Genomic DNA, 19,085 nt, shown 5'->3' on the forward strand with positions numbered 1-19,085 from the left:
ACTTTCAATTTCACTCGACGCGCGTTCAAATTGTCAGCGCTTTTTACACTTGATACCCATTGAAAGAAAGGGTAACACTGTGCCATCGGAAAGTATGTGTATATAAAGTATAGCATATATTTTTTATTTACTTGCGACAAGTTAATGGGACTTATAGAAATATGAAGTAATTAAGATTCTTCGATCACAATAAATTGTTTTTAATACTACTAAAAAATGTTAGAGGGTATCTCCAAGTCTCGTTTGTAACTTTCTCACTTGATATTTATAATTATGGAAAATGTTGAACAACTTTTACTTCTTCCGCTCTCCAGTCATATTGACATGTATGGCCATGTTTGTGTATGTGTGGCTGTGTGTGTGTGTGTGTGTTGCTGTGTACCGAGAATAAACAGTCGAGTGTGTTGCAAGTGCACTTTATTATCTCTACGAATCTTTGTTGTTGTTAGACACTTTGATATTTGAAAGTGCTAAATGGTGACTGTTATTGTTGTTGTTGTTGTGGCACAAACTCGCGCTAACTGCGGAAGTTGCTTGGATTTAAGGTTTATGATAGCCCCTTCTCCCTCCTCCAGCAACCTATGCGCTTACAACTCTTTAACTCTTTTTTTGACATTGCTGATAAGTCATTCGGTTTTTACAAGCTTCGTTTTTGTTAATATTTATGTAATAATATCATTGCGCACTGTAAAAAAATGCAATAATGCTATGTTATTAAATTTATTTTTAGCATCACGTGGAAGATTTTAAAAATAGAATGCAAAATCTGTCGTTAGGCTGATAGTTGCTAAAGTCAATGCTAACAAGCGCAACAAATAAATTTGTAGAGGAATCGTAAGACAAATACAGTTTGAGAATCATTGACGTCAATATTAGAAAATTCAAAAATATACTATAATTCAGATCATAAATGTAACTAAAACTATTATACAACGACAAATAAATTTCTATAGCATTTATTTCTACAATGCCCATACATTTATTATGTACTAAATTTATATAATAACATTGAATTTAATAGAGTAAATTATAAGTAGTAGCAGTTTTCAATTGGGCCTCGAATTAAAAATACAAATTTCGAAAGTGGTGACATTCTTTCTTTTGCCAAGTCTCCCGCATCCCGTATTATTCAATATTATATAAAAAACGCGATTTAAATTTTTTTTTTTTATTTTAACGATTAGTTTTTTCGTAAATAAAAAATAAAAAAAATGGTGCTGTTTTTAATTTCATAACTGAGAAAACCCAGTTTGAGAATCATTGACGTCAATATCATAAAATAATCATGAATGATACTAATCATAAATAGTACAATACAACAACAAATAAATTTCTAGAGTTAATGTAGAGATCTACATTTAGCAAAAGTGCACATACTATAAGACAATTATAGTTTGAGTAGCATTAACGTAAATTGTAAATTTTAAAAATGCACTATAGCGTTAGATTAGACAGATCATAAATGAAACTATGTTAATGATAGTTATAAAACAAATACACATTTTTATATTTCATACAAATTTTCTCTTCTTCAAAGACATTGCAAAGGCTTTCAACGAGTTGCCCTTCACTTACATTTCAGCAAATCAATTTTCATGCTAGCCAAGTCTTAAAATTAGTCATGTGTGCTGAGGCTTGTTCTTTAGAGTGTTTGTGCATGGGGCAGATGATGATGCAGCTGATGGGACTATATCTATGCATCTTTCGGCACAGTAGCTGCGAAATGCAAGAAAATTGCTGGCTTTAACGGCAGCTGACAGCCTCTACTTACTGTATGTGTGTGTGTATGTGTATGTGTCGTACATGGATGGCATCGGTGTGTTACTTGTATCCAGTGCTTTGGGTCAGTAATTAATTCACATCAGGGGCGCATGATTTGCACTCGAATGCTTTGGGGTTTGCCACTTTTGGTTATGACCAATTGGCCAATTCATGCGCTTTAATTACTTCATAAAAGCCAGGTCTGCTCATGACTTGGCCCTTAGCCACAGCCACAGCAACAGTCCGAGCAACAACAATAACTTTTTCTAACTGTTCTCTGATTTTTGCGCATTTTTTTTAGTTCGTTTATGTCTGAACATTTTATTGTTGCTGCTTATTGCGTTGTGATCATCATTTGCTGCTGCTGCTGTTGCTCTTGTTGTTGTTTAATGATAGACCTTAAGGTATTTGTTGTTGTTGTTGTTATTGCTATTGTTATTGTTATGGCTATTCTTATTGTTATTGTTATTGTGTTGTTTTAAAGCACAAGCCAAATATCGAGTTCTTTTTCTGCTCGCTCGCTCTCTCTCTTTTGCTCTCTCAACCTCTACATTAATTCTTTTTATGGCCATCAATTGTTTGATCATTTTCAAGGTTCGATCAACTCTCAGAGCTTCACCATAAACAAGAAGTTGGTGTCCATCCAGATCTTTGTGGACTTTCATTGATGTTAACTGGAGTGTAAAGTGTATCTGTGTGTGTGTGTGTGTTTGTGTGTGTATGCGTATGCTGGCGGCACGCTTCAACAACTTTTCTGGGCGGCCATTTCACACCATTAGATGCCTGCATCTGCTTAAACTAGTTCCGAGTGCTGCTCATTAGCGGGGAGTGTTAATAACTCGCTTATCAAAACACCGCCCAGTCGCAAGGTGGAAACTTTAAGCGCCAGTTGAGCTTTCACTAGCCTCTGCATCGGAATGCTATTGTTCATTGTTCAACAATTTGTTTTGGTTGCCAGCAACATTAATTATCATTTGTTTAATTCACTTTGAGATGCATTGAATAGCTAAAGGCACCTTGAGCTATATGATGGGAATCCTCTATCGAAGTGTGCTGTTTAAGGATAATAACCTTCGAATGAATGTGTGTAAATTCGGTTGCACAGAAAGTCGAAATATAAAGCATTACAAATGCCGCCCATCTAGAAACGCAATTTGTAAATTGCTTCCGACAGCAAATTCAATAATAACAACGGCAGCAGCCAAAGCCAGAGCTGAAGCCAAAGAACAACAGCGGCGGCAACTAATAGTTACTTTCAATCATTCATCATCGATTTCAATAAACAATTTCAATGGGTGCCCAGCTATCCAGCTATCCACAGACAGTACGAAAGGCAGACGACGCACAATGGCTGTGGCACTTGCTACATGCTCATAGATGCTGCCCCTCCATCTCCATCTCTCTTTCTCTTTCTCTCTTTGAACGTGTGAAAGATTTGTTTCATTTGTTAGCTTGTTGCTGCTGCTGCTTTTGTTGTTCTCTCCTCCTAGACTAGTGTCTGTGTGTGGATCAGTTGAACTTTCGGTCAATCTCTACATGACTAGTCGAACAATCAAATAGGCAGTGAGCAATAGCAACAGCAACCAGCCAAGCAGCCAGTTATTTTTATTTGGCTTGGGGCTTCTTTTCAATTATTATTAGAAAATTCTGAGTAGTTTGTGGCAAATTGCGGTTGCTAATGGCTCTCGGTTGGTTCGAAACAGCAAAACCTTGACATTTGATGACACCATACATTGCCACTGAGAAGATTTCTTATCCTGTGAGACTCAGGAACAGGCATGCTTAATAACGAGTATGTGATATACATTTTGAATAAATCGCAAACCTGTTTGTATGCATACCTAAGTTGTGTTTAGCTCAGTTTCGGCTTGATTGCTTGTCAAATGTCAAGAGTCAAGCACGCCTAATGATAATAAGAATACATTTTGTACGGCTCGTATAAGGCGGCATCAAAAATAAGCCCAGTTAGAAAAAAACAAGTTGTTGTACGTAAGACATGTCAATATTTAAATTTATTCACACCAGATTAACACTCACGTCAGCCATTGAATTTTCTTGCTAATTCTTCTTATTCTGCTTATATAGTAAATAATAATATGTGAGGCCCGAAAATAAAACTGGAATAGAATTGATTGCCACATTGTAATTGCGGAATTGGCGCAGAACCTGTGGCAGTTGCAATCTTTGACACATGCTAGCAACATTTTTGTCATATGATAAACAAAAGAATGAAACAGCAAACTCGCTTCCACGTTAGAAGCCTGACACATAATTGTTGCATCAAAATTGCTCAAAATGAAGCAATTGTTGGCCATCCAACAGTCAGCATGCAACATTCAACATCCAACAGTCAGCGATGCGGATGTGAAACTGCGCATGTGCAGCAAAGTGCGGCGATTCTTTTTGTTTTGCCTTTTTGCCACTTTCTGGGCCCATGCCACAGAGCAAGTGCATGGCACAGCTGCTTAACATGCCGCACACCCAGCAGAAGAAGCGACAGCGCAACCGCATGTAACATAAGCAAAATATGTAATTATGTTAGAACCTGGTGGCTCTGCCATCTCAGCTAGCAAGTAACGTAGTAGTCGCAGTTGCAGTTGGAGTTGGAGTTGAAGTCGTCCCGTTGCGTTGCCAAGCTGCCACTTGTTTATTGCGATACTTTGCTTTTTTATTTGAATTTATTATGCAATGTTTTTGCTCATCGTTGTTGTTGCCTGCTCAGCTGGGGTATTGATTTTGTCGTTGGCTGCTATGATGGATATATGCAAGTCGTATTGACAAATTGCGAAGCTCGCTTGCCATTTGCCTAAGCCATCTGCAATTGCCAATATGCGAATGGGCAAACAAAAGACTCAGACAACAAACTGGCTTAGCCGCGGACGGCACTTGCAAGGCAATTTGTCAAATCTGTTGACGACTTAATAAGCCAAACAGCAAAATTCGTGGCACAATTTAGTATTTCAACATGATGCCAGCCAGTCAGCTAACTGACAATGCACACATTACAAACACCAAGTATTGTAATATCGCATTTATTAATTCGTTGTCAAACAATAGCCGTTGCCTAAATAAATTAGACTGCATTTAAATAAGTCAATTTCGCACAGTCAACTACTCACGTGGGGTCAATTTCAAATTTATGAACTTGACAGCACCAACACAAACATAAACGGCAACAACAACAACTTTAACTTGGCAGCTAACAAAAGACTGAAGCAACGAACACGACGATGATTTATAACCAAAAGCAAACAAGCCGTTTAAAATAGTTTGTGACAGGGGCTGAGAATTGGGTCGAAATTAGCAAAAGCTTAAAAATTAAGCTCAAGATGATATGCCATAAACTGCGGCGGTTGTAAAAGTCTGTCAGAAGTACCATGAATATATGCACATAAATTGAAAATCTTAAAAATTCTTCAATACTCGTATTAAAACTTTACTTTCACTGACATTGGATGCAGAACGAATGAACTAAATATCAGATGAAAACCGAAAATTGTGTGAAAAATGGACAGCGATTTTCTCACACATGCATGCCACGCAAGAAAACAATATATGAAGATGTTTATAATATTATAATTAATTATGGTTTCTTGAACACTTCAGACTCAAAGTCAAAGTAAAGTTCAATGCCAAAACCAAATCCAAAACCAAAATGAAGAGAAGCAGGCATTTGTTTTGTATGCAACCAAGAGGTTGTATGCTCCCATCGTGCTCATCTGTTTTCCATTCGCTGCTGATAATGCTTAATTATATATACATAAACCGCAAACAAAACAATGCAACAATACCCAAACAACAAATCTCTGGGTGGCTGATAATGAAAAACGAAATTCACATGGCATTCAAACATTGAGCATTGAAGGTAGAAGTACACGTATAAGACTCATAGGCAGCAGGCAACAGGCAGCATTGCCATTAAGTATTTCAATTTCAAATAATTGAAGTAAACGCTTTGGATGATGCGCAATCGGGGACTTGAGACTCTCTGACCCAGTTGATCCAAATCTCAGTGGAATATTATTACTGCGGAGAAGGACAGAGGCGAGGTAATTAAAGACGCCAAATGTATTAGGCGATAAATTAAATCAAAACGCACAATCAAGTGCCTCCATTTGAAGCTCAACACTCGCACGAATAAAAAAAGATAATAAGGCACTTTTAACACGGTTTATTTTTAATTTATTTATGCATTAACCGCCTTTCGCTCAGCTCTGCGACGCAGCTCCGTGAATGCCAATTGACTGTCCACAGCAACAACAAGCAGAACATTAAATGAATTGACATTAACTTGTTGACATCATGAGGAAGTAAAGCAACGGGCAGTTCATGCTAATTATGTTTTTAGGCAAGGCTGTCAAAAAAATTGCACTAAAGTTGTAAAAAAAACATGATTAAACTACACTTTTGCTTCTCAATTGTGATCACTTAATACGGAAATAAATATTGGGAAACCCTAGGATTGTGATGCTTGAATAACAATATTTATACAATATTTTGATATCAAATAAAAATAGTTCAATAAAGTGGCTACTAGGGAAATTCATCAATTTATTTTAATACTCTTCATAATAATAATTTATAGTAAATGGAATATTAATGCATTTACAGCACAACTCTCCACACTTATCACACATTTTTATTATGAGCGGTTTTTAACTTTTAGAGCTGTTATTGCCCACTGCCTCGGCTTGAGCTCATTTGCATACTTTATTGATGTATTGCGTGAGTTTGACAACAACAAACAGAGTGGTGGGTAAATAAAAGAGAAAAACTTTGCAAAAAAAAAACCTTAAACCTAAAATATAAACATGGTTAATGGCTAACCAAAAAGTAGCGCAACAACATCAGCGTCAGCATCAACAGCGACAGAAAATCGAAGCCATCCGAGATGGCATAAACAAATTAATTAGCATCTATGAGGTCGATACATCATTGAAATTGCAGCAGAGTACGAAAATAAACAGCACGCTTCGTCGATGCTAAATAAATCGCTTGAAAATAAAAAATCCAATCCAATCGAATATCTATTAGCCAGCACATCAAATAAATCCAGCAAAACAGAGCTAATCTGCATGCAGATGTTGGCATCGAGGCTCGAGCTTGTTGCTGGGCGAGCGTTTATTTGAAAATCATCCCACTGTACTATACTCGTAAACACACAGCACAGCACAGCACAGCACACACACGGTGTATAAAGACTTGCCACATGCCAGCTGGCAGTTCACAGTTGAGTGCGAGCCATCTCGAATGGGCATCGATGTGGTTATTTGTGAACGTTGTTCACACCCCAAAGTTTTTGGCAAATAAAAAATAAATCAATTAGCAGAGTTTTTCTGACTAATCCAATTTCTCATCCGTTTTTTCCAGGTACATCACACCAGCGGCCGCAGCCACAACAACAACAGGAGCAGTCGCCGCAAATGGGACGTCAACAGGCGGAACTAGTCTGGCAGTCTATCCAACGGCCACTGCACAGGTCTATCGATCCAACAACGGACTCGACGTTCTTGACTGTGCCGGTCTGGAGCATCATAGTGCAGCGATTGCAACTGCAGCGGGCAGCAACTCTAGTGGTAGCGGCTTCTCCCAACGACTTCGCGAACTAGCCGCCTCAGCCGGACTCCTCTCATTGAAGCCACGACAGCCGCTGAAGCCCGTGATCAAGACACGTGGTTCGCCTGGTCCAGAGTTTCCCAAAAAGGTCACGTTCAGCGCCTTTGCCACGGTGCAAGTGGTGTGATCGTAGAAATGCCCGTGCCAACTGTGTGGGCGCAGGTACTATGGCAAGGTAAATACTTGAGAATGAGAACCTTCTAATATCGCATATTGAACTAAATTGTCATTTCTTTCGTATCATTACAGATAGCGAGTGCCTTGCTTTGTTAAACCATTATTGTTGTTATGTTTACTGTTGTTAAATGTTTAGCATTATATACTATGGATCGGCATCTGGAATCTGGAATCTGGACTTGGAAACATCTCCTTAAGCTTAATTTAAATCTGTGCCATGTCTTTGGCTTGAAACTGTTATGAAATATGTACCAATATATGTATGCTCCATAGCTGAAATACCTCGAAGACAACACATCAATTAAAGCATAAATCTGAATTTGCTATTGCAATCTTTAACCACTTTCTTAATCTTTTCAAAATCTTAATGCTTTTCCTGGAAGACTGAATTTTTCAATTTCACAGTTCCTTTCACTATGTGTATTCACTGCTACTATCGTTCACCATTCTTTTTCCTAATTCCACACAGTATTTTCTACATCTTTACAATTCTGGCTATTCTGTTCTTAATTACAACCCAAAATTGAAGACTACACACAAAAATTATAATATTTTCTATCAAACTGTAAATATGTATGAATTTTTGCATAGTCATAAATATATATCTGACGAATATGAGTATGTATGTATGTATATTATGTAAGTCTGCTTGAGTGTATGTGTATATACCAGAACTTGCATATGTATTGTTTAACTTTAAGTATAATATGAAAGAATGATTCTGAAAATCAAGAGTTAAATGCGATTGCTGTACATTGTAATTTAAATATATTATTAAAAAACTTACCATAAGATTAATATTATAAATGATCAATAAAATTATATACGAGAATAGAAAATTATATTACTGTTTATTTTTGCAATATGAATGGATACAAATGGTTTTCATGCTTGTTTTTTAATAACATAACAAGAGTACGGACACTACAGTCAAGTGATTAGTATGCTTATCAGCATAACTGTTTGTGTAAAAGAATCTTGTTAGGAAAGGGCTACACACTTCAAATGTTATAGAAGTTTTTGGCTATTTTCCAGAGAATCGAAGGCTATATTTAGTATACTGATATGATTCTATATTTAAAAATACACCATATTGCACCAAATATACCAAATTTACAGCCAAAGCAGCTATGATCCAATTGAAGTACGGGTTTTTTGACATACAACAGTATTTCTTAAATAACTTTTACAATTTTTTTCCGATCGCCAATAAATTGTTAGTAATCATAAATACGCTACTTATTATTATTATTAAAAATTCTAAAATACGTTTTGGTTATTCAAATTTTTTTTGCAACTTGACGAACAAATTGAACTGCGTACAAAGTTACGAGTGCTTTCAAAATATGATTATTAGAAATTAAAATTAGTATATAGTATCTTTTATAGTCTCTGAGATTTTGGTGTTCATACGGACAGACATGGCTGATGATTCCTTCTGCTTGTTACATACATTTCCTGAAGGCGCAAATTTATAAAACGATGCTACCCTATGGGTACCGGATATAACCAGCCCCTTACACGTTGAACTTTTTTCTTCACACTTTCGAAACAAAACATTATTAACAATTGAATAATTATACTTTTTTAATGAAAGAAAAAGAGTATTAAATGTCTCCAATGAATGAGCTTTGGGAAGTATTTAAGAATGTATGTCAAATATATGAAATCAAACAAGTTATCAATATTAATTATTTCTTCAAAGATGATTACTTCTAGCTTGCGTAATCTTGTGTAAATTCAATTGCCAGCTGTAATGACTTAGACAATAGCAAACTGCATTTGACATGGAGTCCTATAATATTATCCATTATTCCATATTCATTGATGTATTGTTGGAGTTCTTGACTTACTTCAATAAAGATTGTGCAGCACATTTGCATTTTTTTGCACTTTTTAAAACAATTTTTCAATTCTTATGTGTGACAAGCCACATTAATTTTGCAGTTTATGGAGAAACTTTGTATTATTATACAAAGGAAACGGAAATTAAACTTCCAAGGTCGAACCTGTTTTTGTCCGAATTGCATTTAATTTATATTGGTTGATCTGGTAACACTTAGTTTAGCCGACGCTAGCCTCTGAATTCCCTTGAATTAAAAATGGCTGATAGATTAACCATATTCAACATTAATGAAAACTCCACTGAAAGTGCACGTTATCTAATTAAAAAACAAATAATAAATTAAAGCGCATACTTACATATATTTTGACCGTAAATTCATAATCAATTACTTTACTTTGCGTGTGAATGAAGAAATATTAGGCTTAATAGGATTTTTTAAATTTTGTTTTCACATCGAAATAATGTTAAAAATCTCAATACCTTTTTATATAAAAAACAATAATAAACTTATTACTTATTTATTTTTATAAATTATACAAAAATGACATTTGTGTTGAACATTTTGAAAATTGCGCCAAATAGTTATAATAAAATACACTAAATGTAGAATGGGTATGGAAACAGGCTATAGTATATTTGACACCTGGTTACATTCTTCGTGTTGTGTTTTGGTATATTTTTAAAACGCGCATAAAAACGCACACTAGTTAGTTTCTAATTTTTAAAAATAAAAGTTGACGCCGTTGAAAAATTTTGTTGTTATTCATGCGAGTGTTGTCCTCACACTGACTTCCATTCAAAAGGACATTTTTCATAAAAAAGTGGTTCTAATAAAAGAGTATCAGAGTTTTTGTCAACAGCTGTTTTCGTATTTAACAGTGTTGCTCACGAGGAGCAAATTCTGTTATGGTATGGTATGGCAGCGCCAAAAGTATTTTTTCATATTGCATCAGTGTGTATACACTGAATGTTTTCCCGCCAATTCGCAAACAATCTTCAGCTGCGTAAAGTATTTATAATTTTAATTTGTAGGAATTTTAATCTAAGCTTCGAGTTGAAAATGGCAGATTCACCCTGTAAGTAGCGAAATGAATGTGTATAACATTAATTAATAATAAAATGAACTGTAGCTGGTCCACGCGTCAAGCGACAACGCATTGATAAAACTGGCAGATTTGCGGCGCTGGAGCGCTTAAGAGGCTTAAAAGGAACCAAAAACAAATGCCATGTGGAGGAAAGCGTCGACGATGTGTATGAAGTGGTCGACGAACGGGAATATGCCAAGCGTGCCGGCGAGAAATACGGCGGAGATTGGATTGAAGACGGTGAGTCACTTCGTCACTTAACAAAGAGTGCATAAAGTAACTCGGATGTATTTCATCAACAGACGGAACTGGCTACGCAGAAGATGGGCGAGATTTCTTTGAAGATGAAGACGAGTACTCTGACGAGGGAGAGGAACAGGGCAACAATAACAAAAAGAAGAAAGGTGTCGCTGCTAAGAAAAGGCCGCGTGACAGCGACAAACCCGCCAAGGGAAAGGCTTCCATACGCAATCTCTTCAGCAACGCAGTTCCCAAAAAAGTTGATGTAAAGAATAGCGTGAAGGATGATGATGTGTTGGCCGATCTACTAGGCGAAATGAAGGAGGAGCCAAAGGACGAGACAGCCAAGGAACAAAAGGTTATAGCTCCAGCTAAAATTGTGGCTGCTTCTCGAAAGTCGGATGCTGCTGCCGCCAAGGCGTATATGAATAGTTTCCTGAGCAACATCAAAGAGCAGGAGCAGCAGCGTAAGAAAGCGGAAGCGAGCAGCGACGACGAGATGCTGGAACGCATTTTGCAGCCAAAGGTAACCAACAAGAAAGCAACAAAAATAACGGCAGACAAAATAAAGGAGGAAAAGTTGCAAGAAACCGCCGAAGAGCTAAAAAGTAACGCGGACGAAGCCATGCCAGAGGTATGCGACAATGAGTTGGATTTCAGTTGCTTGGATGACGATGAGAATCAATTTGAGGTGACAACTCCAAAGACTAAGACATTTAAGGCCGAGCCCCAAACGCCAATTGCGACTGCGAAGCCTGAAACTGAGGATATGAGCAAACTGCTCAGTAACTGGGAGTCCATTTGCCAAATGGACGATGACTTTGAGAAGTCAGTGCTGGCGAGCGAAGCGGCAGAATCGTCTACAGCTGCTATAGATCCAGCGAACGTGGAGCACCTGCGCTTCTGGTACTGGGAGGCCTGGGAAGATGCACAGAAGCTGCCAGGTGAAGTGTTTCTCTTTGGACGTACAGCTGATGGCAAGTCCATCTGTGTGCGTGTGCAAAACATCAATCGGGTGCTGTATCTGCTACCCCGACAGTATGTAAGTACGCCATTCGCTTACTATATACTATGTTAGTTAATCTTTACATTTGCAACTCTTTCAGTTGTTAGATCCCATCACAAAGGAGCCCACAAAGCAGAAGGTCACTGTTGCCGATATGTACAAGGAGTTCGATACCCAAATAGCCGCCGAACTTAAACTGGAAACGTTTCGCTCCCGTAAGGTTAGCAAGAACTTTGCCAACCATGCGATTGGCATCGATGTGCCGCAGACTTGCGACTACCTGGAAGTCCATTACGATGGCAAGAAGATGGCGCCGAATGTGCTCGCCAAGAAATACGATTCCATAGCGCATATCTTCGGAACCACCACCAATGCCCTGGAGCGTTTCCTGCTTGAGCGCAAGATTAAGGGGCCCTGCTGGCTGCAGATCAGCGGCTTCAATGTGAATCCCGCACCCATTAGCTGGTGCAAGACCGATCTGACTGTTGCCGAGCCCAAGAACGTTGAGGTGCTGCTGGAGCAAGGGAAAGCAACGCCTCTGCCGGCCATCACCTTGCTGGCGCTCAATGTGCGCACCTCGATGAACCCGAAGACGCTCAAGAACGAGATCTGCATGATCTCGATGCTCACTCACAATCGCTTTCACATTGATAAACCGGCGCCACAGCCCGCCTTTAATCGCCACATGTGCGCTTTAACACGACCCGCTGTCTCCAGCTGGCCCTTTGATTTGAATCTGCAGTTGAGCAAATACAAGTCCACGAAGATCTACAAACATGACACGGAGCGTGCGCTGCTCAGCTGGTTTTTGGCGCAGTACCAGCAGATAGATGCCGATCTGATTGTCACCTTTGATGCGCTGGACTGTCAACTGAATGTGATTACGGATCAGATCGTCGCCTTGAAGATTCCGCAATGGTCTCGCATGGGACGCTTGCGTTTTACGCAATCGTTTGGCAAGCGCCTTCTGGATCACTTTGTGGGTCGCATGGTCTGCGATGTGAAGCGTTCGGCAGAGGAGTGCATACGGGCCAGATCTTATGATCTGCAGACCCTCTGCCAGCAGGTGCTCAAGTTGCAGGAGTCTGAGCGTATGGATGTGAATGCTGATGATCTGCTAGAGATGTATGAGAAGGGTAAGTTACTTGAAACTGATTGCTTAACTTGGTGGCGAAAGCTAACAATTCGCTGTTGCAGGCGAGAACATCACCAAACTCATCTCACTAACTATGCAGGATGCCTCGTACATGCTGCGCCTAATGTGCGAGCTGAACATCATGCCACTGGCGCTGCAGATCACTAACATTTGTGGCAACACCATGACTCGCACGCTGCAAGGCGGTCGTTCCGAGCGCAATGAGTATCTGCTGTTGCACGCCTTCCACGAGAAGAACTACATTGTGCCCGACAAGCAGCCACCTCGACGCGGCGCAACTGCCGCTGCTACTGCTACTGCCTCAGGTGACCCTGATGCAACTGGTAATGAGACGACAACTGGAGCAGCTGGCGCGGCCCGTAAAAAGGCTGCCTACGCAGGTGGCTTGGTGCTAGAACCAATGCGTGGTCTCTATGAGAAATACGTGCTGCTCATGGATTTTAACTCGCTCTACCCCAGCATAATACAGGAGTACAATATTTGCTTTACGACGGTGCATCAACCTTATGCAGCAGATGCGGAGCAGCTGCCTGCGCTGCCAGATTCCAGTGTTGAGCCTGGCATCCTGCCGCAGCAGTTGCGTCGCCTCGTGGAGTCACGTCGCGAGGTGAAGAAACTGATGGCAGTGCCCGACTTGTCGCCCGATCTGCATATGCAGTATCACATTCGTCAGATGGCGCTCAAGTTGACTGCGAACTCGATGTACGGTTGCCTGGGATTCGCGCATTCGCGTTTCTTTGCACAGCATCTGGCTGCACTGGTGACGCACAAGGGTCGCGAGATTCTCGTCAATACGCAGCAGCTGGTACAGAAGCTCAACTACGATGTGGTCTATGGAGACACGGACTCCCTCATGATTAACACGAACATCACGGACTATGATCAAGTCTACAAGATTGGGCATATGATCAAGCAGAGCGTGAACAAGCTATATAAGCAGCTGGAACTGGACATCGATGGAGTTTTTGCCTGTCTACTGCTCCTCAAGAAAAAGAAATATGCTGCAGTCAAGCTGAGCAAGAATGCCAAAGGAGTGCTACGACGTGAGCAGGAGCACAAGGGCTTGGACATTGTGCGACGCGATTGGTCACAACTGGCTGTCATGGTGGGCAAGGCGGCACTCGACGAAGTACTCTCCGAGAAACCGCTGGAAGATAAACTGGATGCTGTGCATGCGCAGCTTGGACGCATTAAAGATCAAATTGCCGAGTCGGCTGTGCCAATGCCACTCTATGTGATCACAAAGCAACTGACGCGAGCGCCACAGGAATATGCGAACAGCTCGTCGCTGCCCCATGTGCAAGTTGCGCTGCGCATGAATCGCGAGCGCAATCGTCGCTATAAGAAGGGCGACATGGTGGACTATGTGATCTGCGTGGATGGCAGCACAAATGCCGCCATGCAACGTGCCTACCATTTGGACGAGCTGAAGGGCAGCGAGACACTGAAGCTGGACACCAACTACTATCTGGCCCACCAAATACATCCCGTGGTCACGCGCATGGTCGAGGTGCTGGAGGGCACCGATGCGAGTCGCGTTGCCGAGTGCTTGGGCATGGATGCCAGCAAGTATAGGCAAAATGCACAGCGGTAAGTCTGCTCTGATGATGGTGAGTTTCGGATGCTACATTCATCTTCTCTTCTGTCTCGTTCAGATCTCAACAGGAGCGCACTGAGGAAGCCGAGGGCGAGTCCCTGCAGAAGACCACACTGCAACTGTATAGGCTATGCGAACCTTTCCGATTCAAGTGCGTCGGCTGCCAGACGGAGCAGTTGATGGCGAGTGCTTATCGACCGGGCCCGAGCAGCAGCCACGTGGCCGTGCTGCAGCAGTGCGTCAATGCGGAGTGCCAAACATCGCCGCTGCAGTATCTGGTTAGCATACGCAATCAGCTGCAGCTGACTATGCGCAGCTATGTGCAACGCTTCTACCGGAATTGGCTGGTGTGCGATCATCCCGATTGCAACTACAACACGAGGAGCTATTCGATACGCCTCGAAATGCGGCGACCACGTTGTCTCAAGTGCAACAGCGGCTCCATGTTGCGGCAGTACTCGGAGCGTGATCTCTACAATCAGCTGTGCTACTTGCGCTTCATGTTTGATCTGAGCAAGCAGCAACTGCATCAGAAACGTAAGTATCTTCTCTCTTATTAAATCAGTTATTGAATTAAATTCTATTCTCCTCTGTTTAGCCACATTAACACCTGAACTGGAACAAGCCTATCAGCTGTTGTTCGACACCGTAGAACAGCAATTGCAAAATTCCGGATATGTGGTCATATCTCTGGGCAATATATTTGCGCGCAGTCTGGCGCTGTCGTCACTTCAGCAGCCGAAGAAGGAAGTGCGAGATGACTTGGTCGCCAGCAGTCTAACCGACGTTTAGATTTTGTGCACATTCTGCCTCTTTTATTCGACATTGAAGAATAGTTTGTAGTTTGGTTAAATATAGTTTATATACATATCGAGTCTTTGATGAACTAGCTCATGTCTGGCTTACAAACTTTTCCAGCGGAAAGTGTCGAAAGGATTCGTTGAAAATGTCCGTAAATGCCGTGCTCACCAGCTCATTGATCATTGGCCTAACGAAAGGCAAACCCACCTGCCACATGCTGTTAATAACTCCGTCAGCCAGTTGATTTAATGGCTGGCCCTGCAGCAGATTGCCTATATGTAGTTCCATGCCGCCAATGCGATCTACCTCCACATGCACCTTAAGCAGTGATCCAGGAGCGCCAACACGTCGCACGCTTGTCGTTTGACTAAGAGCCAAGACATCACAATTTAAAATCTCGTTGATCACAATGCAATTGAATAGTAGTCATCACCTGTAATCATATAACGTGAGGTTCCAGTGGCCAATACGTTTCATTTCAGCGCCCAACATCTTCGCAACGAATTCGTACTCGCCCTCGAGGCTCTTCTCTGGGAAGTATTGAGCATAGACGATGCGCTGATCTTCTACGTCGCTGTGAAACTTTGTCACCTCGGATCGCGACCAGCCATATTCGGACACGTTACGTAAAATCAGTTTAAAACTGCCCGGGCCATGTGGATCACCGCGGCGCAGCTCAACAAACGACGCATGATGGGGATCAAAGGGTTTAATGTTGTAACCAGGCACCCCTGAAAAAGATCACATTTGTTGCCATTACTCCGCTTAGCTCTTGATGAGAGACTCACCTGTGGTGAAATAGGCGCGCAAATCGTTGAATACCTGTTTCATGCAATCGTTGTAATCACCGTCACTGGCTTGATCACGGTGGCAGCGACCGATCAAGTGTTTGAGATCTTCATCGACATCGATTTGGTGGTTGGACGCATGCGCGACACCGCAAGCAATCAGAATAACAGCAACTAAGCCGAAGCCGTTACAGTTTGTGAGCGACTGTTGCGACATAATTCAATTTTAGCGTTTCTACATACAAGACTCTGTTAAATACAAGTTCAAATTTGTATTGATAAGTGTTAAATACATATTTGTTATTTAGCATGTGCGATAAACAAAGATACTTGGCATTCAAAATACCATTTATTATAGTTGATTGTATATCGTTAGTTGTACATTTAAGAATTTAACTGCTTTGCCAAGCCGTGAACTGCTTGGTTAGAATCTACTTGTTGGGATACAGCTGCAAGCAGTACACAGCCTAGGTAGTCGAACTTGTTTTAGTTTTTGCCGCACGTTTATTTTATTTCTCTGAAGCAGACTTATCGCATTTCTCATGGACAAGCCGTGAGTGCCCACTCTGTAAGATTTTAATGAACATCCCATCAACTGTTGTAATCTCTGATGAATGCCTGCACTTGACCCCTTTATTGTAAACAGCTTCAAAATGCTATTTTCATTGTTGCTCTTTGTAGTTTGTCATTACAGAAAAGCGGCATTAACGATCGTTCGAGCGTATAGTTTTAATAAGTAAACAAAAGACTTGTCCAAGACACAAACTACTTGCGGGATGGAAATACACTACACTAAAGTGTTTTTGCTGCAACTTTTGGAAAATCTCTTTGCAGACATGACCATTCGTTAAGCGTGCAACACACAAGCAGTAATAATAACAAAAAAAAAACAAAAATACACTACTGTGAATTGTGCAGTTTAGCGACGACTTTGGCAAGAGCCGAGCTGTAACTGACCAAAACCAACTATAAGTTAGATAGTTGTTGTTGCCACTTGCACATTGTGTAATTTCTCTTTCGATTTGCAAGCAGTGCAACAGCGCTTTGAACTATGTGAGTATGTGTGTGCGGAATGTGGCAAGCCACAGTTTGAGAGTCACCACCCACAACTGACACAAATATTTACTTTTGATAAGTGTTGTTTGTTTTCATTTGTTAACCAAAAACAGCTTCCTGATATTTAGGTGTTCTACAAAACCTCCTGTGCTTCGTATGCAGCACAAGCTCTCGGATTTACAGTTAGGTGTGCCGAATACGCGACGCGATTTATTTTTTTCTACGTGTGAATCATGCGAGCGGCAACTGACGACTGACTTCAAATGCTTCGACCGGCCGAAAAAGTGAATGAAAATGCCAGCTGACTGCTGACTGCCGACTGAGCCCGGCTTCAAGTCTGTATTTCTCGTGTACTTATGTACATTTATTTTACATACACACTTTTTATTTGTAATTGCTGCTGCCCAATTTCCTTATGACTTTTGTGACAAACCCCAAAAAGAGGCATAAATCACGATTGCGCATTGGACTTGGAATAGCCCCCCAATATTAAAATGAATGAAATGAGCTGAATTTAATTAGGCAAGCAACATCATTCCTTATGTACACAGTCAAGTTCATGGCGTGGAATATGTCAAGCTATTGTGCGTGCTTAGCAACTTAAACTGTAACACACAAGTACAAATTCAAAATATTTATTGTCGCAACTATCAATTGTTGGTTGATTCGCACAGACTTAATAAATTGGTTCAAGTACTCACAGAAGGCTGTTTGTCGATTTCAATATTAAGAGGTATTTTAAGACAAGGTTAAAATTGATAAACATTCAGAGAAGCTGCGCGTATTTTTCACTGGCGCCATCTATGGCTTGGTGGTGAAACATAACAAACCTTTTTCTTGCAGTTGTAAAATTAAAGCATATTTTTAGGCGGTCTTGTGATATCCAACTCTGTGCTTTACAGTAAACGAAATGCATTTCAAAATGATGTTCTCCTTACTTTTTAAGTTTCTATAAAGTTTAACCTGTTAATTAATTATATGAAGTAACTTTTTTAATTTAATACCAGCTTTTAATTTTGAAAATATGAATGTTATGCATTTATTAATGGCGTATGCATAATAACTTTTGGATAATTTTGAATAAATGTATGAAACTTTAATAAAAACAGACCAAATTTGAACAATAAATAATTTTTTTGCTGCCAATTTTGAATTTTGCGAACGTAACCCCTTAATTTGTACTGAATCCATGTTTCGCTTAACACTATTTCGCTTAACACAAGGATTTCTAGGAACGTAACCCCCGTGTTAAGCGAGGGCCAAGTGTATATCATCGTTAAATGATTGTATGTAACTGCAATGAAACTGGCGCAACTTGAGCAGGAAAACAAGCAGCTGCAAACAGATTTTAAGGTGAAAGAAGTCGATCTAAAGTACCTTGAAAACAAGCTGCAGGAGAAAGAGGTACGAATAAAGCTTAATACATTCCAATGTTAATAAATTTAATCATGTCTTGAAGGTTGAGCTATCAGGATTAAAAGGCGAATTGCAGAAGCTAACAGACAACTATGCTGCAAAGATCAAAAACTGTGCACAATGCGAACAAAAATAGCTTGTTGTTTTCACTTTTGCACTGCTAATAATACACAATTCCCCTGTAATCAACATAGTATGTTAATGTATGTATGTAGTATGTTAAACATACACACAAAAATGAACGCGAGCAACCAAATTGTTATCAAAAGCTTGCTTTACGCCATTTGCACAACCAAATAATCTTTTTCATATTTTTTTACAGAAGTGCTTATTAATATACGCTGAATAAAATCTTTAAATTTTTTGACTCGTTGGATCCCCCAATTCAGAATTCAGAAGAATAGGTTAATTGCCCAATAAATCAAAAATTTATGTTTTCCATTTAAAACAAGGTGAATTTGTGCTTGCAGTATTCATGCATTCTCATCATTATTATTTTTTTGTTTAATTTCTTTTTTTTGCCTATACCATAACTTTCAG

At 40.1% G+C, this 19,085-nt stretch overlaps 3 protein-coding genes across 3 annotated transcripts in view; 2 read left to right on the top strand and 1 right to left on the bottom strand.

Moving 5' to 3' along the window:
- LOC132786546 (myb-like protein I) overlaps positions 1-8,383 on the top strand; it is a 50,894-nt gene extending 42,511 nt beyond the window's left edge. Inside the window, exons 2-3 of the mRNA XM_060793095.1 lie at positions 7,132-7,552; positions 7,627-8,383. Of these exons, the coding sequence (XP_060649078.1) occupies positions 7,132-7,504 (373 nt within the window). The 3' untranslated portion in view covers positions 7,505-7,552; positions 7,627-8,383. The remainder of the gene's footprint in view (positions 1-7,131; positions 7,553-7,626) is intronic.
- A 1,970-nt stretch (positions 8,384-10,353) lies between these two features.
- LOC132785502 (DNA polymerase alpha catalytic subunit) lies at positions 10,354-15,358 on the top strand. The gene is made up of 7 exons (XM_060791625.1): positions 10,354-10,476; positions 10,531-10,725; positions 10,788-11,767; positions 11,832-12,867; positions 12,929-14,477; positions 14,543-15,021; positions 15,083-15,358. Exons 1-7 carry the CDS (start codon positions 10,368-10,370, stop codon positions 15,274-15,276), a joined length of 4,542 nt encoding a protein of 1,513 aa, XP_060647608.1. The 5' UTR covers positions 10,354-10,367; the 3' UTR covers positions 15,277-15,358.
- Positions 15,353-17,381, bottom strand: LOC132785503 (circadian clock-controlled protein daywake). Its single transcript, XM_060791626.1, has 4 exons — positions 17,200-17,381; positions 16,074-16,322; positions 15,719-16,016; positions 15,353-15,652 (listed from the first exon to the last, which is right to left on the bottom strand). The coding sequence occupies exons 2-4, from the start codon at positions 16,288-16,290 to the stop codon at positions 15,376-15,378; spliced, it is 792 nt and encodes a 263-aa protein (XP_060647609.1). The 5' UTR covers positions 16,291-16,322; positions 17,200-17,381; the 3' UTR covers positions 15,353-15,375.
- Positions 17,382-19,085: the final 1,704 nt, after the last annotated feature.

Source organism: Drosophila nasuta, chromosome 2R (assembly GCF_023558535.2).
Source record: "Drosophila nasuta strain 15112-1781.00 chromosome 2R, ASM2355853v1, whole genome shotgun sequence".
In the NCBI taxonomy this organism is placed as follows: Eukaryota; Metazoa; Arthropoda; class Insecta; order Diptera; family Drosophilidae; genus Drosophila; species Drosophila nasuta.

Excerpts from the sequence above, each read along its gene's own strand:
- LOC132785502 (XM_060791625.1), top strand. The coding sequence starts at position 10,368 with ATGTTTTCCCGCCAATTCGCAAACAATCTTCAGCTGCGTAAAGTATTT. Across the intron at positions 12,868-12,928 it reads GCTAGAGATGTATGAGAAGG|GCGAGAACATCACCAAACTC; the intron begins GTAAGTTACTTG and ends TCGCTGTTGCAG. Across the intron at positions 15,022-15,082 it reads GCAGCAACTGCATCAGAAAC|CCACATTAACACCTGAACTG; the intron begins GTAAGTATCTTC and ends TCCTCTGTTTAG.
- LOC132785503 (XM_060791626.1), bottom strand. The coding sequence starts at position 16,290 with ATGTCGCAACAGTCGCTCACAAACTGTAACGGCTTCGGCTTAGTTGCT. Across the intron at positions 16,017-16,073 it reads GCGCGCCTATTTCACCACAG|GGGTGCCTGGTTACAACATT; the intron begins GTGAGTCTCTCA and ends GATCTTTTTCAG. Across the intron at positions 15,653-15,718 it reads CTCACGTTATATGATTACAG|TCAAACGACAAGCGTGCGAC; the intron begins GTGATGACTACT and ends CTTGGCTCTTAG.